The 24792-nt window shown below is 42.3% G+C and overlaps 1 protein-coding gene across 1 annotated transcript in view; it reads left to right on the top strand.

The window, feature by feature from the left end:
- Positions 1 to 18327, top strand: part of CDKAL1 (CDK5 regulatory subunit associated protein 1 like 1) — a 725954-nt gene extending 707627 nt beyond the window's left edge. Inside the window, exon 16 of the mRNA XM_023209761.2 lies at positions 18075 to 18327. Coding sequence (XP_023065529.2) covers positions 18075 to 18257 — 183 coding nt within the window. The 3' untranslated portion in view covers positions 18258 to 18327. The remainder of the gene's footprint in view (positions 1 to 18074) is intronic.
- The last annotated feature ends 6465 nt before the right edge of the window (positions 18328 to 24792 follow it).

Genomic DNA, 24792 nt, shown 5'->3' with positions numbered 1-24792 from the left:
AAAATTATTGAGAAACAGAAATATTCAATCCGTATGTCAAATCAGTTATCTAGGGCGGTTTTCTGATAGGAAGCCAACCTAAAAAATTAAGATGTAGCACCTTGCAAATTTACCAACCCCTGAGAAGGAAAGTCAAAAGGCAATAAAGGCAAAGAACCATTGGCAGACTTTATGAAGATCAGCATTTTCCCTTCCACAGGCCCCTGGCTCCCAGGGCTTCCTCCTTGCAAACATCCATTTTAAAGGAATAGAGTAGCCCTTACGCACATCAGGTCAGACTGTGGGTTTGACATTTGGCTCTGTTGCTTACTAACTGTGATCACTGTCTGGTCACTTACCCTCTCTAGGTGTCTTTCCTCATCTATAGATTGGGACGAGTAGAGTCCATTTGATAGGATGGTTTTGACATCGAAGTGAGGTAAAGCTTGGGAAGCACTGAACGCTGCCTGACACGTAGAAGTGATCCTTGAATATGTGATGTGGAGTTGGGGGCGTGGTGATAGTGAAGATTTACTTGGGGCCTGGTTGATCAAGATGCTAATAGTATCTCTTTCATGAACATGGATGATGTTTTGCCCTCATCTCCTGTATGCCATGAGACGAGGAATTGGTCGTTGGTCTTTTAAAACATAACAGTCTTTATAAGCAGCAATAGCATTTGTAAAGGATAGCTGCCTGAAATAAATTCTTTGTGTTTTTCAGTTCCCCCTTTTCACTGACTCTGAGTAGCTATTTCTTTTGTTATCCTTCATGTGAGCACAGTTCCTCTGAACAATCACAAAGCATCTATGGTATAAGATAGTGGCATTCACTACAGGTCTTTTTCTCTTAAATATTCTTGTGGGAAGTGATTTTCCCTACCGTGTACTATATTATCTGAAAATAAAACAATCTGCCTAACCGGTCTCCCTGTTTCTACCCTGAATATAAATCAGATTGTGTCTCTCTCCTCCTTAAAACCATCTAGTGCTCCATATGACTCAGAAATTCCATATATATATATCCAATAGAATGGAAACTAGGGACTCAGGTACTTATATCCCAATATTCGTACCAGCATTATTCATAAATAACCCAAAGGTGGAAACAACAAAAGTATCTATCAAAAGATGGATGGACAAACAAAATGTGGCATGTGGCAGAACGGAATTTTATTCAGCCATAGAAAGACATGAAGTTCTGACACGTGCCACAGCATAGGCAAACCTAGAGAACATCATGTGAAGCAAAATAAGCCACACCAAAAAGGGCAAATATTCCACGATTCCACTTACGTGAAATACTGAGAAGAGGCAAATTCATAGAGACAAAGTAGGTTAGAACTTACCAGGGGCTTGGGGCGGAGATAGGGAGTTTCCTCTTAAGGCTTGCAGAGTTTCTGCTTGAGGTGATAACGTTTTGGAAATAGTGGTAATGGTTGCACAACATGGTAAAGATAATTAATGCCACAAAATTGTGTACTTAAAAATTGTTCAAATGTTATCTATAACCATATACACTTTTTTTATGAAAATCATGTAAGGTTTCCCAACATGTTCAGAATGAAAGCCAGAGAAAGTACAACAGCCTCAGGGTCCTGTGCCTTGACCGCTCTGCCCTCAAGAACACTGGCCTCCATGCTGCTCCTTGAACATGAACGCACGAGGTCTGCTTCTTCAGAAGGGCCTTTTCATCTGCTGGTCCCTCTGCTTGGAATGCCCATCTCTTAGATATCCATGGAACGTACTTCATTCAGGTCTCTGCTGAAGCATCAGCTTATCAGTGAGGTCACCCTGGGCAGTCCTCCATAAAACCCCAAGCCCTCACCATCCAACACAGCCTAGTACTTCCTATTCTTACTCTGCTCTGTTTTCTCCACGGCACATTGTATCACCAGACATATTACATATTCACAGGTTTCTTTTGTCTCTAGTTACTAAAATTGAAACCCCGTGAATGCTGGGACTTCATTCACCTTTTGTGTCCTTAATGACTAGGACAGGGCCTGGCAGGAAGTAAATGCTCAGTAAACGTCTGTTGGATGGATGGATGAATGAATGAATGAATGAGTGAATGAATGAATGAATTTGTTCTGGAGATATATGTATACCCCTTACTGAAAAGGACTGCAGGACCAAAAAGCTGGTTATCCTAGATATGGGTTATCTTTTGCCGTGATGAATGCCCTATGACAACCAACCACGGAACTGCAGTGGGACTCAGCTGGTCTCAGCCTGGCTCACTCACACATCTGCAGTGCACTATAGGGTAGCTCAGCAGCTCTTCCAAGCTTAGTGGGGCTTCCTAACATGTATGGAGGTTCAGCAGGCATTCGATGCATCTAGATGGCCTCAACTGGGACTCTGCGGGTGAATCAGCTCTGCTCCGCAGGCCTCATCCTTCAACCGGCTGACCTGCGCACGTTCCCGTGGTAAAGGCAGAGAAATAGCCAACAGACACGCACAAGTGCTTTTCAAGCCTCTGCACGCATGATGTTTGATAGCATCCTGTTGGCCAAGTAAATCACAGAGCCATGACCAGGAACACACTACAAAGTTTATGTAACAAGAAGATACAGATACAAGGAGGCATAAGGAATTGGAAACATTAATGTATTCGGTCTGCCACACCCTGCAAAGTCTTGATGGTTTTGCCTGTGATCTCTGCAAACTTCCTCCTTCTTTTCTACATCCCCAGAAGAAATCACATTCAGTTTCAACCTGAGATCTAATCCTTTCAGCTCTACAACTCAGTGTCTTGTTTTTAGATAGTGAGTTTAGAGTGGAAGGGTTGAATCTGGTAAAAGGAACCTGAAATCTAAATGTTAATTGAAGCTAAGGGACCTTGTCATAGTCTTTTCCATGAGGACATGTCAAGTGCTCTAGATATCCAGTGTTTTTCTCTGAGGTACAGATGTACCCAGCAACTCCACATTATCACCCTGGGGACCTGGGGTAGGCAGAATAATGCCCCCCACTTCACCCCACAAAGGTGACCATGTCCTAATCCCTGGAACCTGTGAATATGTTAGATTACGTGACAGAGAGAATTAGGGTTGCATATGGAATTAAATTTGCTCATCAGCTGCCCTTAAAATAAGGAGGGTATACTTGATTATCCAGATGGGCCCAGTGTAATCACCGTGGTCCGTAAAAGCAAAAGAAGAAGAAGGCAGAAGAGTCAGAGGTCAGAGTGATAGGAATGCTGACTTCGAAGATGAAAGGGGGCCGTGAGCCCAGGGATGCAAGCTAGAAAAGGCAAGGAAATGGATTCTCCCCTACAGCCCTAGAAGGAGTCCACACCACACTTGATTTTCGTCCATTGAGACACATCTGACTTCTGAGTTCCAGAACTAAAAAGTGGTAAATTTGTATTGTTTTAAGCCATGCAGTTTGTGGTCATTCGTTACAGCAGCAATTGGAAACTAATTGGGAACTTATCAGACTGATTTTATCCCATAGAATCCATGTAAAAAATGAGAAGGTATATATTGGCAGGCTGGGCATAGTGGCTCACTCCTGTATTCCCAGCATTTTGTGAGGCCAAGATGGGAGGATCACTTGAGCCAAGGAGTTCAAAGCTGCAAGTGAGCTATAATCGCACCACTGCACTATAGCCTGGACCACAGGGAAAGACCCCATCTCCAGAAAAACGATAATAATAAGTGTGTATTAGCAACCAAGTGGCTGTTTATGTCCCATCTATTTTCCACATTGACCAATCATTGTAAGAAAGGTGGGGTGGATGGGTGGGGAACACCTTAGGCACTGAGAGGTGGTAAAGGAAACGTGCTAATGGAGAAGAGGGAGGTTAGTGACTGGGGCCCATCTAAGAAAAGAAAGAGGTTCTTAGGGAGACTGCTTGGAGAGCTGATGTTTGCAGGAAGCCCACCCACAGGTCTTGAACCCCCATCCTGGGCCACTTTTTTGTCCTTTGACTACCCCTTCCCCAACCCTCATCTCCAGCCCAAATCCTGCTAGAGCTTCTAACTTACGTCACATCAGCTGTGATGAGGACTTGGGATGGCCACTTATCTGCAATCATTTCTCTAGTCTGGTGCCATGCCTAGGAGTGGTATTGCTGGGCTGGCCAGAGTGCGCAGCTCCCACCTTACCGGGTAATGTCCTACTTTCTCCCAAAGTGGCTATGTTAATTTCTGCCATTACCAGCAGCAGTGGCGTAGTGTTCTGGATCCTCCACATTCTCACCCATACAAGATATTGTTCAGTTTTTAACTTTTTCCAACCTGATATATGTTAGCTGGTATTTTTGTATTTTTAACTTGTATTTCTCTGATTACAAATGAGGTTGAGCATTTTTTAAAAATATGTTTATGGGTTTTATATATATATACATATATATATACACACACATATATTCAGATTTTCTCTTCAGCGAAGAGTCTGTATAAGTCTTTTGCCCATTTTCTTCTATTGGACGATACTTTTTCATTGATGTTTAGGATTTCTTTTTCTTTTTTTCTTTTGAGTCAGGGTCTTGCACTGTTGACCAGGCTGGAGTGCAGTGGTGTGATCATTAGCTCACTGCAGCCTTGAGATCCTGGCCTTAGGTGATCCTCCCACCTCAGCCTCCCAAGTAGCTGGGACTACAGGCATGCACCACCATGCCCAGCTAGGTTTTGTTTATGTATGTATGTATGTATGTATGTATGTATGTATTTATTTATTTATTTTGAGATGGAGTATCACTCTGTCCCCCAGGCTGGAGTGCAATGGCACGATCTCGGCTCACTGCAACCTCTGCCTCCCAGATTCAAGCAGTTCTCCTGCCTCAACCTCCCAAGTAGCTGGGATTACAGGCATGCACTAGCAGGCCTGGCTAATTTTTGTATTTTTAGTAGAGACGGGGGTTTCGCCATGTTGGCCAGGCTGGTCTCGAACTCCTGACCTTAAGTGATCCACCCGCCTCGGCCTCCCAAATTGCTAGGATTACAGGTATGAGCCACCACATCTGGCTATTTTTGCAGAGGTGGGAACTCACTATGTTGCCCAGGTTGATCTCAAACTGCTCACCTCCAGCAGTTCTCCTACTTTGGCCTCCCGAGGTACTGGGACCACAGGCAGGAGGCACTGTGCCCAGCTGGGATTTATGTAGTCTAGAGTCAATTACGTGTGAAGCAAGTGTCTCTTCCCTGTTTGCAGCTTGTTAACCTCTCTGGTTAGAACTTTTATTCTTTTGTTTAGAACTTTGTATATTTTTGTGATTTGTTTAAGAAGTATGTCCTCCCTGCCTTGTGGTTAGAAAGGTTTTCCTCCCATACTGTCCTAAAGTTTTTCTAGTTTTTCCTTTGCCAGTTAAATATTTAATATACCTGAAATTGATTTTTAAACATGGTAGGTAGGGGTTAAATTTCATTGGTTTATCTGTGTATAACCAACTGTTCCAGAAAACTTTATTGAAAGTCCATCTTTCCTATTGGTCTTCAATGCCTCTGTTATGAGTCAGATTTCTAAATGTGTGTGAATTGGTATCCAGCCCTCTACTTGACAACTTTTTGTATTAGTTATCTGTTGCTGTGTAACAAATTACTTTAAAACTTAGCAACTTAAAACAACAAACATTTATTACCTCACAGTTTCTGTGGGTCAGAAATCTAGATGCAGCTTCTCTGGGTGCCATTGGCACAGTACTGCTCCTTTGGCTGCATTCAGGCTGGCACCCGGGGATGTGGCCTTAACTGAAGGCCCAACTGGGGAGGATCTGCTTCTAAGCTCACTTATGTGGTGATGGCAGGATTCAGTTTCTCATGGGTTGCTGCATTAAGGTCTTAGTCCTTGGCTGGCTCTTGGTCAGAGGCCTCCCTCCATTCCTTCTCCTGTGGACTTCTCCATAGGGCAGCTCACAGCATGGCAGCTGGCTTCCCTCAGAGCAAGCAAGCAGAGAGAGAGAGATGGAAGCTATAGTACTTTGTAACCTAATTTTAGAAGTGACATCCATCATTTATGTTGAGCAGTAGAAGCAAGTGAGTACATCAGACCATAGCAAAGGGGAAGGCATTACATACAGGTGTGAATACCAGAAGGCGAGGATCACTGGGGATCATCTTCAGGGCTGCCTACCATACTTTTATAGTAACATAAGTAATTAAGTCTTTTAATATTAATCTAATTTTAAGTGGCTTTCCATAGGATCATTATTTTTTACTTTTAAAAACTATATTCAAAATAGAAAGGGAGAATGGGCATGTCTTGGAACAGATTTTTGGAAGAAGGCATAATAGAACTTTGGGAGTGATAGAAAAATATGTAGAGATGTGATCTTTCTTCAGATGGTTGGGTTCAGTTTAGTGTAATTATAGTAAGTACAGTCCTCTCTCAGTATCTGTGGGGGATTGGTTCCAGGACCCCCCATGGATACCAAAATTCATGGATGCTGAAGTTCCTTATATAAAATGACATTGTTTTGCATGTAAACTACACACATTTTCCCATATATTATCTCTAGATGACTTTTGATATCTAATACAATGCCTACACATCACTTCAGATTCATGGATTCAACATAGTATTCAGTGTGTGACAAATTCAAGTTTTGCTTGTTGGAATTTTGTGGAATTTTTCCCCCCGAGTGTTTTCTATTCGTGGTCAGTTGAATTTATGGCTGTGGAACCCACAGATATGGAGGACCAACTGTATAAGCTATGTAATTTTTCCTAACTAGTTTATCTGCATTTTCCAAACTGCAAAACTATCATGGTGATATATAGGAAACATTTTACGTATTAGCTTATCATTTATAAGATTCTTAGAGATAGAGAAAAGCACCTGCCATCTCCTTTATTTGTTTTATGTAGTTCATAGAGCTCAGTGATGCTAAAACCACATTTCCAGTGTCATTGAAAATGATACTTAGAACAAGATGAGAGGGTTGTGTTGTAATAACAGCTAACATCACACATGGCTTCTTTTTCATTTAAAATACAAACCAAACATCTGCCAACACACTTTCATGGTTACCTACTTGGAAGGAAACCCTTAGGAACAATTATTTTGAGTTGAATTGATTACTTAAAGATGAAGTTTAATACACCCAATTGTTATGTTTATCAACATCCTAGCTCAGTGCTTCCTGTGTGCACTCCATGGAATGAGAATGGTTTCGGGTGTGGTTTGAGAGACTATCGAAAAGACTTCATCATCAGTAAAGCATCTTGACCCAATTCACTTTTTATGTCTTCAACTTTGCCACACCTGTGGCCCAGCTTTCGTTTATACTGATGCTTATCTCCAGCCACTAATGAGGAATAGATGAGTTCAGATTTCTACTGCTATCATGAATGCTGGGATTACAGGCCTCATGGTTGTGAGTGTGCCTCTTGGTTCCTTTTTTATGTCAGAGCTCGTGTGTGTGTGTGTGTGTGTGTGTGTGTGTGTGTGTGTGTGTGTGTGTTTGCGAGCACATGTGTACTTGTCCATGTATCTTAGGCTGATATTTAGTTAGCAAAAGAGACTTACATGACAAGTTCTAGAGTAATTTCCAAATTTCCAAACTTTGACCCAGTAAATAACGAACTTGTGTTTTCCTTACGTGTAGTTACTAAGAGAACCCTCTCTACTTACCTCTCTTTGGAGAAAAACATTTAAACAACAATGAGGAAGCAGTAAAGATAAATGTATCTCCAGCTAAGATGCCAGACCTCTGATAGCATACCTTCTTGGCAGGGCTTACTTTGTGGAATTGGAGAAGTTATGTATAAACAAATGCCAGCACACCACTGTTGGCAAAGGTTTCTATACTGTATTATTAATTCTAGATCTAGTTCTTCCGCCCTATACCCTCCTCTTATTTTGGTAATTGTAACAAGCCAAAAATTAGGACACTATTATAAGCTAATTTGAATAAATATTTGGTACTAAGCTAAAGATTAAGAAAGCTAAAGATGAAGGTATTCAGATAGAAGCCCACAGCTGGAGTGTCGTGAAGGCATTACAAAGCCTGAGGGGCCACCTTTGCTCATTCCTTCTTATGAAGGGCTGATGCAGCAGTTCCTGTTAGGAATGCTGACCTTAGGAGGTGCTTCCTGAAGTTCATACTGGAGAGATTAAAATATAATTGTGGGCCAGGCACAGTGGCTCATGCCTGTAATCCCAGCACTTTTGGGAGGCTGAGGTGGGCGTATCACATGAGGCCAGGAGTTCAAGACCAGCCTGGGCAACATGGGGAAACCCCATTTCTACTAAAAATACAAAAATTAGCTGGGCGTGGTGGCACATGCCTGTAATTCCAGCTATTTTGGAGGCTGAGGCAAGAGAGTCACTTGAACCTGAGAGGCGGAGGTTGCAGTGAGCCAAGATCACGCCACTGCACTCCAGCCTGGGCGACAGAGGAAGACTCCATCTCAAAAAATAAAAATAAAATGTAATTGTGATAGAGATAGCTTATAATTTTGTATTCAAAACCAGAATTTTTTTTTGGCGGGGGGACAAGGTCTTTCTCTGTCACCTAGTCTGGAGTGCAGTGTTGCCATCACAGCTCACTGCAGCCTCCACCTCCTGGCCTCAAGTGATCCTCCTACCTCAGCCTCCTGAGTAGTTGGGACTACAGGCACACCCTACAATAGCCAGCTAATTTTTGTATTTTTTGTAGAGAGGGGGTTTTGCCATGTTGCCAGGTTAGTGTAGAAGTCCTGGGCTCCAGCAATCCACCCACCTTGGCCTCCTAAATTGCTGAGATTACAGGTGTGAGTCACCATGCCCAGCCAATTTCAAGATTCTTTTCTATAGTATACTGTACTGCGTAATGTATGTTTTAAGATTATTTCTAATGTATGTTTGAAGATCATTTCCTTGCATTGGTCACATATTTGGTTTCAGTAGGTTTTCTGCAGAGCCCATATGTTCAGACTTGGTGGGGGGGGAAAGCCTGTTCTAAACTCTAATTTATCCTGAGATCTGAGCTATCAAACAATTTTTTCTTCATCCCTGTTAGATTGCACTTCAAGCTCTAACAGTGCCTCTGAGCCATGAGAAAAATTTACACATAAGAAATGTTTTGAAGCCATTAAAATAAGTTCAGAGCTTAAGAGTTGCTTTCCCATCTCTTGAGTCAGATGAAATGCAGGCTTACAGAGAGTAATAATTAGGTGATGGGCAGATGCCAGGCTTTGTTTTTTGAAATGATTATCTCTTTCATTTGGCACCATTCAAGTCTGCGGGTTGGGCATTCTGAAAGAGAGGGATCGCTGAGACCACGCAGGGGCACATCAGATCTGTTCCTTCGGTGGACATCAAGGCAGAATTACTCAGAATATAATCTGAAATGCATTTGATCATACAGTAGATAGTTTAATAATTTATGTTCAGCCTTATGAGCAAAGCCTTGTGTTTACTCTGCTATCACCAAAATAAGATAAAAAAAAAAAAAACCCATCCATTATATTAAGATTAGAGAGTTTGCGTGTGTGTGTATGTGTGGGTTCAAGTTTAAAATTTTTGTTCGTAATTGTAATGACCTGATAGCAATTACACATTTGGGACCAAAGGGGTAAGGGAAAAATTTCACAAGAACAATGTCTGATGTAGAATTTCTCATTCCCAGAATTGAAACAGAAAGGCTGACAGTATTGTGCTCTAATTGTGTGACTGTGTGACAGAGGTCTTATAATGGAAATGTCCTTCCAAAAGAAATGGAAAGGAGCAATTAATTCCAACTTCAATTTGTAGATCCTGTTACTTTCCAGTGTACCTATAATGCTGATGGACTACGCATATCACAGTGGTTTAACTGACTTCAAGATAAAATCCTAGCATTTTTGGTTTGGAGATAATTGGGTATACCTACTTATATGATATTAAAGAGCTCCCAATTTGGGGAATGTCTAGAAGAATAAGGGAGAAAGATAGCTTGGCACCCTTAATCCCCTGTACATCCCGGTATCTGGTAATAACATGAAGCCCAGGGACAGGGTTGTCTTGTCAATTCAAGGAAGGGAGCTGGCATGTGGAATGTGATTGCAGGGCCCTGGCAACACCTGCAAGTGTCAGGGACAGAAGAACTCATTTAGAAGCTGTACCGCAAGATGGGAAGACAGGTGGCAACTCTCTTACAGGGATATCTTTTATTTGAGCAGAACCAGACCAACTGTTCCTCATTAAATCACATTTTGCAACGTGTTCTCATGTGAGCGCATCAAGTGTGTGTGTATGCGTGTGTTCAGAGCATACTCAGCGATGTGCCATCTACAGGTCGTAATTACAAAGTCACAACGTGGCTCAGAACTGCAGGACAGGTAGCGTGAAATGTCTCTGCATCACTTGCGACTGACTTTTCTGGAATGGCCTCTATAGGGAAACTCAACATAACACCATTGCCTCTGTGAGGTGCAGTGGCAAGTAAGATGGAGAAAATCGATTTGGTGGACTGTTGGTCTTGATAGTCATTTTAATAGCTGTGCAGTGCCTTGCTTTTTTTCTCATTTATTTATATGGAATTACCAATGTATCTCAGAAGCGTTGCTGAGGGGCTGTACTTAGTATGACTAAAGGCAGGCCACTCATCTGCTTCACCATTTATACTATCAGAAATTTGGGCAAGTGACTTAACGAGAGGGTTAACTCCTATTAGCTACTTCATTGAGTAGTTTGAAGGATTCAAGAGCACTTAGAGTCCTGCTAGGTACACGGTGAATGTTCTCTAAATATTCCTTCTACTTAATATTTTCACATAGAGCCTATCCCCTGCCTTTCTCACTTAGTCCTTGTGCTTCTGGTTCTCCAGCCATGTACCATATTACAACTTATCAATATTTTGTATGAGAAGGAAGAGGACTTGGAAGAAAGGCCTCTAAACAACATGACTTCCTTCCATTGGAAGCCCAAGCCCATCCAGCCCCCAAGAAAAGAATACTTGTAACTAGGTGAAGAAATGATGATAGGAGGCAAAGGAATAAGTAGAAATGCAAATGCCAATTCAGAAAACATTAATTGATCATCTCTTGGGTGCCCTTTCCCTCAGAGTCTTGTCTCTTGGGGTCGAAAGACCTGTGAGTAGGACACATCTGAAGGCCCTGGAGGCCTGTTTCCTCCCCGTTTTCTTTTTTCTTTTTCTTTTTTTTTTTTTTTTTTTTTTTGAGGTAGAGTCTTACTCTGTCGCGCCCAGGCTGGAGTGCAGTGGCGTGATCTCGGCTCACTGCAAGCTCTGCCTCCCGGGTTCATGCCATTCTCCTACCTCAGCCTCCCGAATAGCTGGGACTACAGGCGCCCACCACCGCTCCCGGCTAATTTTTTGTATTTTTAGTAGAGACGGGGTTTCACCATGTTGGCCAGGATGGTCTCGATCTCCTGACCTCGTGATCCGCCCGCCTCGGCCTCCCAAAGTGCAGGGATTACAGGCGTGAGCCACCGCACCCTCCCCGTTTTCTCACCAAGCAGCTAGCTCAGCAAGTCTGTTAGCTCAGCAGAAGGAAAAGGCCTTAGCAGAGGCTGAGACTTGGAGGTTTGCTGTCCTCTTCCCCCAGGAAACTTCATGCTCAGCCAGCCACACAGTCGCCTAGAGGCACCCTGTCCCTCTTCCTGGTAAATATGTAGAGCATCACACTTCTGTCAGAGTGTGTTCTCTTGGGCACTCTCACAGAGTGAGAGTTCAGCTCTACCTACACTGAGCACATTTCCTGGTGGGATGCAAGCTTGGGGGCTCACGTATGTCAGGAGTGGTAGGCACAGTCATGTCCCCCACCCAAAGATGTCCATATCCTAATCACCTGAACCTCCAATGATGTTACCTTACATGGCAAAAGGAACTTTGCAGATATGATTAAGATAAGGATCTTGAAATGAGAGGATTATTCTGGATTATCTAAGTGGGTTCAAGGTAAATCACAAGGTTCCTTATAAAAATAACCCTACGATCACCTGAGGTCAAGAGTTTGAGACCAGCCTGACCAATATGGTGAAACCCCATCTCTGCTAAAAATGCCAAAATTAGCCAGGCATGGTGACGTGCTCCTGTAGTCCCAGCTACTCGGGAGGCTGAGACAGGAGAACTGCCTGAACCCAGGAGGTGGAGGTTGCAGTGAGCTGAGATCACGCCACTGCACTCCAGCCTGGGCAACAGAGTGAGACTCTGTCTCAAAATAACAATAAATAATAATAATAATAGTAACCCTATGCTACTGGCTTTGAAAATGGGAAAAGAGGGCCACAGGCCATGAGATATAGGCAAATTGTAGAAGCTGGAAAGGGCAAGAAATCAGATTCTTTCCTGCGGCCTCCAGAAGAATGCCAGCCAACACCTTGACATAGAACTTGTGACCTCTGGAATTGAGAGAGAATGAATGCGTATTGCTTAATACCCTAGGTTTGTGGAGATTTGTTAAAGTAGCAACAGAGAACTCATATAACATGCTGTTTCTGTGCTGGTAAGGTTTTTCCCTAGTAACCCTATTTCAGATTTATACTATGTAGTGTTGGTGATGTATGACTCTTTGTCCCATTTACTTGCCAGTCTAACAAGAAATACAAGAATAGGTAAATGGCAGTTCATATGGAAAGGATATTTGCTCCTATATAAAATGTGAATATATGGTAGTAAGTAACAGGTAGCAATGGCAGTATGCATTCAGCTAACACTGGCTCCTCCTAGGTGCCAGGCCCTGGGCATCTGTTGGAGAGAAAGGCCACCCCTGCTCACAAGGAGCATACCTAGGGTGGTGCAGGAGCCAGGAGCCAGGAGGGTGCTCACCATCGTTGACACACACCATGAGGTGGGCTGGCTGACAAGGTGAGCAGTCCCGCACTGGGTGGGCAGTGGTTGAGAGAGGTTTCCCTAAAGCACGTCCTGTCTCAGTTGAGGCCTGAGCAAGCAGTAACTAGAGGAGCAGGAGCAGGTGATGGTTTTAGTTCAGAGCTTTCCAGAAGGCACACTCCACAGGCTTTACCATCTCAGAGCCCAGGGAGTAAGAGGTGCTGACTTCACAATGTTCGTAGCTTCTTCCTCATGGGTTAGTGCTTGTGAGGATATTCAAGACAGGACATGGTCATCTCAGTATTGGTAGTAAGTGCTGTAGGAGGCTCTGGCCTTCTGTTTTTCAAGCCACACTCCTGTGATGTCACCATAACAGCAACCCTTGTTGTGAACCTTCTGTATTCCAGGCACTCTTCCTGGCTGTGGGAACATTACTTCTATTCCTTCTGATAACATCCTAAGGTAGATGGCTTTCCTCCTTCACAGAAGGAGTAGCCAGGCTTAGAGAGTTTAAACCACCTGCCTAAGATCACATGGCTGTCTGAACCTGGGTTCAGTGTGGTCTGCCAGAATTCAAAACCCATGCTTATTCATTATAGTGTGTGCCTCTTGATGGTATACATAAGGAACAAAAATAGCACAGGTCAATTCTATTTGAGAAGCAAATAAAATAATGACTTTGTAATTTATAAAAAGAATTTCTGAGGACATTTGCATTTTTCATTAGAACCATAAAATACCAAGGAATAAGTTCATCTCAATTGACATTTAAATGTTCAGGACACTTAATCTATATATATGTAATTTAATCCTCATAAAAACCCTATGATGCACAAATACTAGCAGTATCTCCATTCTACAGGTGAGGAAATGGAGGAAAAAGGAGGATAAAATTTGCCTGAGAATCCTCAGATGGAGCTGGGATTAGAGCCCAGAGCTCGAGGACTTACTGCTCCTAGAACCGGTTCCATCTGTGCCTCGTGGCATGAAACATGCTCAAGTTAAAAGCATCTCTTTCCTTTCCCCAACAATACATGCAAAATTGCTAGGGATGAAGGAAATAGTTATAGATAGATTGTTGTTATCATCCCAACTGTCTGTATTTATCGTTAACTGATTGAAATCTGATCCCTAAAGTTTCTGAATATGAAAGTGTTTGGTTTTTTTTTTTTTTTGAAATTTTGGTATACATACTTGATTCTGCTTTAACAGATTTATCACTTTGATAGGATTTGATAGGCTACACTTTTGAAAATTAGTAGATTATTTTTAAGAGTTAGCAAGTAAGTAGGTTTAGAAATTAATCAAGGGAGCAGTGAGATTTACAAGTGAAGACAAACCCATGTTAATCAAAGTTAACATAGAATGCACTATGGGAATTTCACTGTGTCCCTTAGTCTATTATACCAGGATAAATACATAGCTCCTTTTGAGTGAGCAAAGGTCATACCCTGCCTTGTTTCAAATTTCTGTTTTTAAAAAAGCATTTCTGAGTGGAATTTGAGTTCTTAAAAATTGAGTTGACGTTCCAGTTTGTTTTAATAAGCAGTAACATTTTCCAAATTTGGTGTATTTTACTTTGAGAGATGCAGATATGTATTGAATTTCAGGAATTGACAATCTTGATAAGGTTTTAAAGGTTTAGGGAAGGCCTGATCCTCTGTTTATTTTCTAGAACTATGCTTGTCGTGTGTGTGTCGACTTTTTTCATTCTATCGGCTGTTTATAATCACTTCGCCGATAAGCACTTTTTATTACATTATTTTCTATTCTTGATGCTTGCTTTCAACTGCTATGGTTGCACATTTACATGTTTGAGCATCTTGGACTTTATGAGAAAGATCTCATATTTCCCATATTTCTAAACTACTTTTTCTCAAGTATCTCAGTGGTAGTGACAATTGAAATGTACAAAACTAGCTGGCTACTGATTATTACTCTGTCATCTGAGAAACTTTTTAAATATTATATTTAAAAATAGTATCATCAAAATCCTCTTATCAAGATCTTGATTTGGTAAAAGGTGAAAATAATAAAAGGGCACAGTACAATAGAGACAGGATGCATTTACCCTCTCCTGCTCCGCCGTCATGCTCCTGCCTTGATCCTCAAGAGACTGGCAAATCCGTGGGTGTCTTGTGGCTGCATATGCATGCCTCTGCTTCTCCGCAGGATGCAGGGTGCAGACTTCTCCAGCAGGCACAGGAGGACAGCTCAGCACCAAAATACCTTTTATGAATCAGTTATGTTCAAATGTGGTAAACGTTTGAGGGGTGGAGAGAAAAAAGGATACCCAAGGAAGAATGACTGAACTTAACATGACCACAAATAATCCACTCCAGTAGTTTAATAGGTAACTGTATTTTGAACAAAGTTTTATGACAGATGAGTTGAAAGGAGAAGAAATGTTCTGAAATTGTCATCAAAAGTCGAAGAGTTGTTGCTTTTATTTTAACCCAGGGCAAGAAGGCACAGTACCTGCACTGCTTCATGAAACAATAACAAAATGTATTATAAACCCAACTAAATGCTTAAGACTTTAAGACTCACCTAGTCCTTCCCCAGGTCAGCCTGACATCTGGCCTGGCACCACTAATCATGACACAGGTGCAGAACCAAGGTCAAGCATTCTGAACTAGGGATAGGGAAAAGGGTGGATTTTCCCTGAAGCTCGTTTAGCCAGTTTCAGGGTCTCTCAGTTTGAAGGGCCCCTTCCAAGACCTTGTACCTAATTTTGTATTCATTATTTTTGTCTCAAAGAGAAGGCTGCAGGACCCACAAAATCTGGGTCCACTCCTGGGTGAGGGTATCTGTGAACCTCCTGAAGACAGAATGTGAGTGTGGCTGTGTGGATACGTAAATATGCTTCCATATTTTTCTGGAAGGGTCTGTAGTCTTCTCAAAGCCATCTCTATGACCTACAGAGGTTGAAGAACGCAGGCCTTGGAGAAATTAATCAACCTCTTAATTCTGGTCTTATAAGGGTAATTGCTAGAGGCAACAAGTTGTGACTCAAGTAGAATAGCTTCCTGAATATATCACAGGACACACTGATCACCAGAGACATAGATGAGAATGTTCTTGATGGTTGCTCATCTCACTGGAATACACACTCTCATATTATTCATTCAATCAGTCACTCATTCATTCATTCCTAAACACTTACTGAGTACCTACTCTGTGCCTGCAGCCTGCTAGGTTCCAGTATTTCAGAGATGAATTAGGCAGACTCGCCGCTTTTGAGGAACTCACATAGTTCCTATCAATTCAGCTGAAGGACTCTGCATTCTTTCTCCAGGTTCCCACATATGTGTGAGCGCTGTCCTTGAGATCTTGAGGCTACTTTAAATTGAAATGGAAGCTGTTCAGCATAGATCTCACTCCAAAATATTACGCAAAAAGCCAACCTCATAAGAGAGCTGTCTCCTGGGGGCGGGGACAGGTCTGAGTGCACCACTGAGCTCCGGCTCTTGCCTCCCGCTGCCATGGGAAGGATGGCCCCATTCTGTCCAGCTGTGTGCCTCCTGATGAAGGACTCAGAGTGCAGGGACACCAGCAGGGTATCGGCCCAGATACCTGAGGAGTGCAGCAGTAAATAACGCTTCAACTGTCACTGGGGTTGAGAGACTTTTCCTTGTGGCTAAGAGCTTTCTTAATTCTGCTCGTAGCCTCCTACAGACAGAGCAAGAATTCTTCCCACACAATCGCATGTGAATAGGAGCCTGTGGAAACTGGGCTGTAGAATTTGTTTTCATTTCCCCATTCCTATTCTTTGTATCTTGCATTACTCACTCCTTTGAACTCAAATCCTGTTGATTCGACATCAAAAGTCTGTTGTTCCCTCTGCCGTCATCCTGATAGAGGTCCTCATTATCTACCATTTCATCTGTTGCTCCAACTTACCACTGGATTTTCTACCCCATTCTCCTGCCTCCCTTCAGTCCACCCCACACATTCCCTGTTCGTGTTACCTTCTGCAAAGCACCATTCCAGTATCTCTCCTGTGCGTGGTGGGATGCAGCTTCCCACAAAGAAGCCAAAGAGGTACCAGGAGATTGTTAGAGAGCTTGGAAGGGAAGACCGAGCAAAGTACCATGGTTGTTCCGAGACACTTTGTGCTTCTGTGGATTTCCTGTCCTGTCCTGTCCTGTCCTGCACGGCCTCTGGGCTGCCTCTCCGCCCTCTCACTTTTCCTTCCATCCAGCATTTCTCATCTGCCCCTTCACACCCCTCCTTCCATCTCTCAAAATGTTATTCAGGTTTCAACAGGGGAGTCCCGTGTTATTGGGGGAGGCACCGATTCTGAAGCAGGCGCACAAGGTGAAAATCTCATCAATTGCGCTTCGAAACGAGAGCCACCCTGAGAATAGCCAGGTGCGCCTCTCTCTCCACTTCCCTGGACACCAGCTAAGAAGCCCGTGAACAGAAACCACTGAGAAAAGCATCACAGTCACGTCCCCAGCTTCTCAACCTCTGCCCAAGCAGGGTTTCCCAACCTGTTCTGTGTCTGGCATGAAGAGAAAATGATAGTATTTGCATGGCACACAAGGTACTTTGAGGGGACTGAGTGTGGGGGTCACGTGGGGTGGGTCACTCTTGGCACAGCCCTCCTGTGGCAGCAGACCAGCTGCGAATCTTTGTCCTAGGGATGTGTTTGCTGAATCAAGTGGCTTCTATGCTTGGTTGGTTGGTTGGTTGGTTGGTTGGTTGGTTGGTTGTTTTTGAGACAGGGTCTCACTCTGCCGCCCAGGCTGGAATGCAGCAGCACGATCTTGGTTCACTGTAGCCTTCACCTTCCAGGTTCCAGCAATTCTCCTGCCTTAGCCTCCAGAGTAGCTGGGACTACAGGCACCTGCCACCACACCCAGCTAATTTTTGTATTTTTAGTAGAGACGGGGTTTCACCATGTTGACTAGGCTGATCTCAAACCTCTGACCTCAAGTGATCAGCCCACCTCGGCTTCCCAAAGTGCTGGGATTACAGGCGTGAGCCACCACACCTGGCCAATGGTGTTTCTTTGCCATTCTTCCATTGCTGAGAAGATATGGTTACATCTCTCTAAGAGTTAAGTATGTCTGTGGTATGACTCCACTTTACACAGATTCTACCCTTCATGAATTCTGCCTTGATTTTCTGTAAACACAGCCCATCTTTCTCATACAGTTTATGTGTAGTCTGGAGAGTCATGAACTTGGCCTGGCCCTTCAAGCAAAGGACCTGACTCATTCCTACCTACCTTGGGGCCACCTGGCTCATGGTGGCTGTTCAAATATGTCTCTGTTGAAGGAGTACATAAAAGGCAGCACCTTCTGGAATCCATTACTTGATTGATATCACAACAGGGCTTTCTCTGCATCTAAAAATAATTTTTTCCTCTGTTTCTCTCTTTATAGGACTTCAGAAATGGGCTTGGGAGTTCAGGATCCCACACCTCTGCTGCATCTCAGTGTGACTCAGCGAGTTCTAGAATGGTGCTGCCCATGCCAAGGCTACATCAAGACTGCGCACTGAGGATGTCCGTGGGCTTGGCTCTGCTGGCTCTTCTTTTTGCTTTTTTTGTCAAGGTCTATAATTAGAATACAACTAAATGAAACATCTGTAAAGAAGAATACATTTCTAATTAAAATCTTCAATGAACAGGAAAGCAAAACCTCCGTTCTCAAAGGGCAATAATTTGTACTGGTCATGCTGCCTCCTCTTCAGCCACTCTTCTCAATGAGGCTCCCCCTGTCTCACACTGAGTTGGTCCTATGGGTTATTTGACCTAAAACCTAATCACGGCTACCATAGCGCATCCTTCAAATTAAACTGCTTTTGGTTTACTTTTAGCAAGAAATGCAAGCGGTCGCATTTTTTTTGTTTATTTCAATCTCCAATCTTTAAGTCAGAACCTAATTGTACAGTGGCTCTGGCCATCTTTTCCTCATGTGGAAGGATTTTCTATCTTTAATAAACATTTTTTGTTTTTTCAGATGGAGTTTCACTCTTGTCGCCCAGGCTGGAGTGCAGGGGTGCGATCTCAGGTCACTGCAACCTCTGCCTACTGGGTTCAAACGATTCTCCTGCCTCAGCCTCCCACTGGGATTACAGGCATGCGCCACCAAGCCCGGCTAATTTTTTGTGTTTTTAGTAGAGACGGAGTTTCACCATGTTGGCCAGGCTAGTCTCGAACTCCTGACCTCAAGTGATCCGCCCGCCTCGGCCTCCCAAAATGCTGGGATTACAGGCATGAGCCACTGCCCCCAGCCTCTTTAATAAACACTTCTAAGTGCATCTTCCCCTTCAGGCTTTGTTTGGAGTCCCAGTGCTACAAACATTGTATTTTTCACAGCAGATATGTTCCTGAAAAGTGTATAGAAACCTGTTCTGGGAACTTGAATGCTTTTGGAATGCACGGGGAGAGTCTGCCAGCTAAAGGACTCCTGGCAACATTCTGTGAAATATGAAACTAAAAAACTGGATTTGTCAAAAACAAATTGTGCCCATTTTCTCACATTTTTGATCCATTCTTTTTTTTTTGTTTTGGTTTTTGTTTTTGTTTTTGTTTGAGTCAAGGTCTCACTCTGTCACTCAGGCTGGAGTGCAATGGCAGTATCTTGGCTCACTGTAGCCTCGACCTCCTGGGCTGAAGCAGTCCTCCTACCTCAGCCTCCCTAATAGCCAGGACTACAGACGCATACCACCATGCCCAACTAATTTTTTAATTTTTTGTAGAGATGAGTGTCACTATGTTGCCCAGGCTTGTCTGGAACTCCTAGCCTCAAGCAGTCTTCTAGCTTCAGCCTCCCAAAGTGCTGGGATTATAGGCGTGAGCCACTCCACCTAGCCCAGATTAAATGTTTTTATTTCTACATGCCATCATTGGTCTTTACTAAGTGAAGTGACTTCTTTAACAATAAATGGAATTGGTATACAAAGCAAATCCTATGTTTTTCAGAATTTATTTGGATTGCATAGGTACAGGAAACCCAGGTATCTTGTAGTTACCATAGGATATTTTCCATCTTGAAACCCATACCCCTCTTCAGCTCCCATTTAACTCAAAATGTTTGTGTTTTGTGTGTCTTATAAGGATCCCAAATTAAAATTCAGTCATGTCCTAGTTGGTAAATTATAAAATATATATGCTTTTAGTGTTAGGACATTTCTCCCAGAACTGGTACGTGCTTCTAAAAGGTGCTCACATTTAGAATGCAAAAGTCTGCCTGTGCTCCTTCTAGTCCTACAGTGAAACATCCTCTTGGGAGCACCCCTCACTTCTTAGCAGGAATGGGGAGAAGAGGACAAGAACTTGCCATGTGCTTCCCTTCCTGAGCTCCATGCAGTCCTTTCTTTGTTAATAAACAGTGGGTTCCAGTGTGGTGCTCATTTAATGAAAACCTAGCAGAAATGAAAATGCCAGCCAAAGCCTACAGTTGGACTAGACCAGACAGAGAGAAAGCTTTACACCTGTAACTGATTGGAGACAAAAAGGATTTTTTCTACCTCCCTTTTCTGACTCTTTCCCTACTCTTTTCCTCTAACTCCCTCATCTGTTTATTTCTTGCCTTCTAGCTCTATGCTGTCCTCTCCTTTTTTTCACTTTTTTCTTCCTAGAAGAGAATGATACACCCAGTCATCCAAATCCCCCTGCTGCCCTCACCTACCATGGCATGGATCCTCAAGGATCGTTTCAGCTGTACAGGATTCTCCCTACTTCCTGCCGTGACCATTATTTACCCGCAATTTGGCTGCAGCTTCACTCTGCTGTTTGACCCAGAAAGGGACCAAGGCCACTGCCTGCAGCAGATACTGGACCTTCATGATATCAGTCTCCATACTGGTGACCAGTTGGTGAAAGGGGTAGCAGTGTTCTGGAAATCCAGGGTTTTTCTTCCCCCTCGGACCTCCATCTACAGGGAGGGAAAGGGAGAGAGCAGAGAAAGAAGTGTTGTGAGTCAAAAACAGTTCCCTTAAGCACTGGACTCTGAATGGGGCTGAGTCTGGGAACCACGGGAGCAAGTATGATCATCAGTAGAGCTGTTACTTTTCCAGCCCATCTCCCTCCTGCCCACAGTGCAACTGCACTTCTCCCGCCCCATTGAAGTTAGGCTTGCCCACGTGGCTTATTTTAGCAGGTGAAATGTGAGCGGAAGGGTCATGTCCTTCTTTGGGGCAGCCATGTTCAGAGCTGTTGTATGCTTTACCGTGTGCTCTTCCCACTGCTGTGGTGATCCTGGACCCATATGTCAGAATGACGCCTCCCCGACCCTCGGTCCCTGAGTTAGTACAATGAGTAGGGCTCCTGGCCAGCATGTGCTAGACAGGCATCAGGAACCAGAAATAGATTTTGGTTGTGTTAAGCCACCGGCATCTGGGGGTCGTAGCCATAGCAAACATAACCTGATTTACACAAAGTGTCAGCCGTGATAGGATGCTTGACCCACAGGTTATAAATGTAATTGTTATGTTTTCTCTGTATGCTTTTGTATGCTTTGCATTAGTATCAAGGGGTGTGTGTATGTGTGTGTGTGTGTGTGTGTGTGTGTGTATGTGTATACTTCTCTGCTGAGAAGGAAACCTATGAAGTGATCTTTTCAGTGCTTTGGCCAATTTTTTCTTAAACTCTTTATTAGAATAAAACATACATATGAAATGCACATAAACTACAGGGATACAGGGATTTTTAAAAACTGAGCACACATTGTAGCCAGCATCAGGAGACTCCCCATGTATCCTCCTAGCCATTAAGTCTGCCCTCCAAGGAGTAACCAGTATCTTTATTTCTAACATTACAGAGGGATTTGCCTGTTTCTAAACTTTCTATAAGTGGAACCATGTAGTATGCACTATTTCATGTCTACCTTCTTTTGTTCTACAGTGATTGTGAGATACATCCAGATTATTGTGTATAGCAGTAATTACTTCACATTCATTGCTGAATAGCATTTCAGTGTATGAGTACACTACATTGTCTTTGTTCATTCTACATTTGAGTTCTTTCCAATTTTTTGTCTATTATAAATAATGCTGCTACAAACATGTCTCGGTAAGCGTTTATGTGATGATGTGAGGAGTACATGTCTAGGAGCGGAATTGCTGGGTCATAGCATTTGCATATGTTCAGCCTAGATGCTGCTAAACGGTTTTCTGAAGTAGTTGTACCAGTTTACATCCCCACCAGCAGTTGACAGGAACTCTGCCATTCTCCCACTATTTTTTCTCTTTGGACCTTAGATATCTTCAGTAGACCTCGTCTCTGCTGTCTCCCTTCCACGAGTCATTCCTATTTTAATAGTAATGATAATATTGACAAGCATTAACTGTCTAGTTCTTAAATGAAATGTGCTGGATGTTATAATTTGCACTTAACAGGTATTAATCAGTCCTGAAGAAAAAATTTTGAGATAGGTATTGTTATTCCCATCATACTGAGAAGAAAAGCTAAAACTCAAAAGACTAAGTAACTTGTGCAAGAGGCATAGAGCTATTAAGTTTAGAGGCAGTACTGGTACACAGCCTGACTCCAAAGCATATACTCCTCTCCTGTAAACTCTTCCTGCTCCTCTGTCCCATCTTTGACTTAAACTTGACCTGTGCCAACAGATACGCATTTAGGATCAACCATATGGATGCCTGAGGTTGGGGGGCTTCAGCCCCTCAGTCTGTGTTGTCCTGCTCCAAGAATGTGCATGGTATTTCATATACTTTTGAAATAAAGATTTACTAATCAAGCTTTTTTTCTTTGTCCTACCCCCCTTCCTTCCTTCTTTCCTTCCTTTCTATCGTCCCTGCTTCATCTTACCATCCCTGATTCCTTATCATCCCAGCTTATCCCTTATCATCCTTGACAATGTAAAGAATTCTTGGGTTAAAACTTTGCTTTGTTGCTGGGAAAATGTGTCTAAACATCAGATTTCCATATGTCATTCAGTCAAAACATATACTACTTCTACTGACTTCACTCCAGGTTGAAAATTTCAGTGTATATTATAAGATGTCATCGAGGGAGAATTAGAGTTACAAATCAAGCTTCAAGAGGATTTGTCATCATAAAACAAAGATAGGAAAAAAATGAAGGAAGGGAGATGGGGGCGGGAGAAGGGAAGAAAGGAGGGGAGAGAAAAGGAAGAAAAAGAAAGGGAGAAAAGATATTTTTAAGGCTTGCAGCAACAACAAAAAAGGTAACTATGTGAGATGATGGCTATGGTAATTTGCTTGACTGTAGTAACCATTTCGCTGTGTATATGTGTATGAATACATGTTCACCTTAAATACGATAAAAAATTAATATGTACATTTTCTAAAAGGCTTGCTGGTCCCCCAAGGCACCCCAGGATGCTGCAGCACATTCACAGGAGCACCCTGGGATTCTTTAAATTTTTGAGGAAACACAGCAACATCTGTCAGATACCAGGCCAACTACCAGCTCAAAATAGTTCACAGTTTTCAACATCAGATTTCACAATTTTTTGATGACACCATGTCTTTATAAAACTAGATTTTCAGCAATTGCTGTGATAAAAAGCAAGTATCAAGTGAAAATCAATGTGGAACAAGAAATGAAAATTGTGATCATAGTCCAAGGTTCAAGAAGTGGTGCTGTAGCCGACAGATGCACAGCTGCCGTTAATAAGTAATATTAAAATGAATGAAATCATAGTTTCTTTAAGTTACATGTATTATTTTTTCAAACAGTTCTTATAAGATAGTAGGATAGAAATGCTTATTCAGTTGTCAGGATTACCTATTTAAACAGAAAGTTAGTTGTTTCTTTTGGCCTAGGGGTACCATGAATCAAGAAAGTTTGAAAACCTGTGCTCTATGATACAACCTAATTTAAAGGATCCATGTCAAACTTATAATCTGGAGTCCTAATTGCTTCTCAAAATATTTTCCCCTTACTTTAAAGTTAAATTATCCATAGCATGTGTTTGATAAATTTACACTTGGCTTACCATTGAGTTTGATTTTATGATATTGAAACTGTAAAGGAGTTAACAATCAGAATCACCTGGATTCAGATCTCAGTTGTTTCCAATACAAATTTGACGCAGAAAATATAAGGAAAGAGTATGAAATTTTTGACATCAGCAGAACTTTAAATTCTAGCCGGGCCACTTTTTCTTTTTGGGCCACATCTGTAAAGTAGGAACAAGATTCCATTGTAGGTCATTGAAAGATAAGTGAAATCATGCATATAAAATACTGTGTTCTTGACACATGTCATTTCCTCCTCTTTTTTGATTACTGTAGCCAGTTAAAGGTGAAAAATACCTTTATAAATAAAGTTAGATGTTTTAAATTCTGATATCAACACATGACCACCCAAAAGATTTATATATGGAATAAAAAGATTCCGACCTTGAGAGACATAGAGTCTGATTCTAACAAATGCAGCAAAGGAAGAAAAATTCAAAGGAGATCAAATTAATGAATAGTGTGGAGCACAGATTCAGGTGGCCAATCTAAGATCAAGAAGGAGATTTTCCGTGGCCAAAGATGAAAAGAGTAACCAGATTAATAGGGAGGCCTAGAAGTCATGCCCTCCCCCATCCTGCTTTGAGAGTAAAAGGAAATGCAGACACTATTATTCTTCATTAGTTTTCTGTCAATTATTTTCTCCCAGTACTTTTTCCTAGAGTTCTATAACCAAAATATCTCAACGGTGTAGAAGTTGAAGCAAAGGATTTCACTTGGTGTCTCGTGATCTTCCTAGTTTCTGGGTATCTGAATACATTTATGAGTATTAATGAGGCAAGTTCACAGGGAAAAAAAAGTGGGGGAGATGGAGAAGAACAACCTTGGGTCAAGGTAAAGGAAAACTTGGAGTTCAGAAAAACCTAAAGAAGTATGAATTTTTAACACCTAGGTTTATCTAATCTGCTTTTAATATGCCCAATTAATCACAAAACAATAGATGTTATACCAGACTGTCTGATTCCAAAGCCCAATGCCTGCTTTCACCAGTGCTATTTACATTGTACTGGGAGTTCTAGTGAGAACTATTAGACAACAAAAAGAAGAAAAGGGCATCAGATTGGAACGGAGGAGGTAACGCTATCTCTATTTGCAGATTACATGATCATATGTATAAAGCATCCCAAAGAAACCACATGAAAGCTACTAGAG

This window comes from Piliocolobus tephrosceles, chromosome 5 (genome assembly GCF_002776525.5).
Source record: "Piliocolobus tephrosceles isolate RC106 chromosome 5, ASM277652v3, whole genome shotgun sequence".
NCBI lineage: Eukaryota > Metazoa > Chordata > Mammalia > Primates > Cercopithecidae > Piliocolobus > Piliocolobus tephrosceles.
The sequence above is the reverse complement of the archived record's forward strand: the minus strand, read 5'-3'. Positions and strand labels throughout refer to the sequence as shown.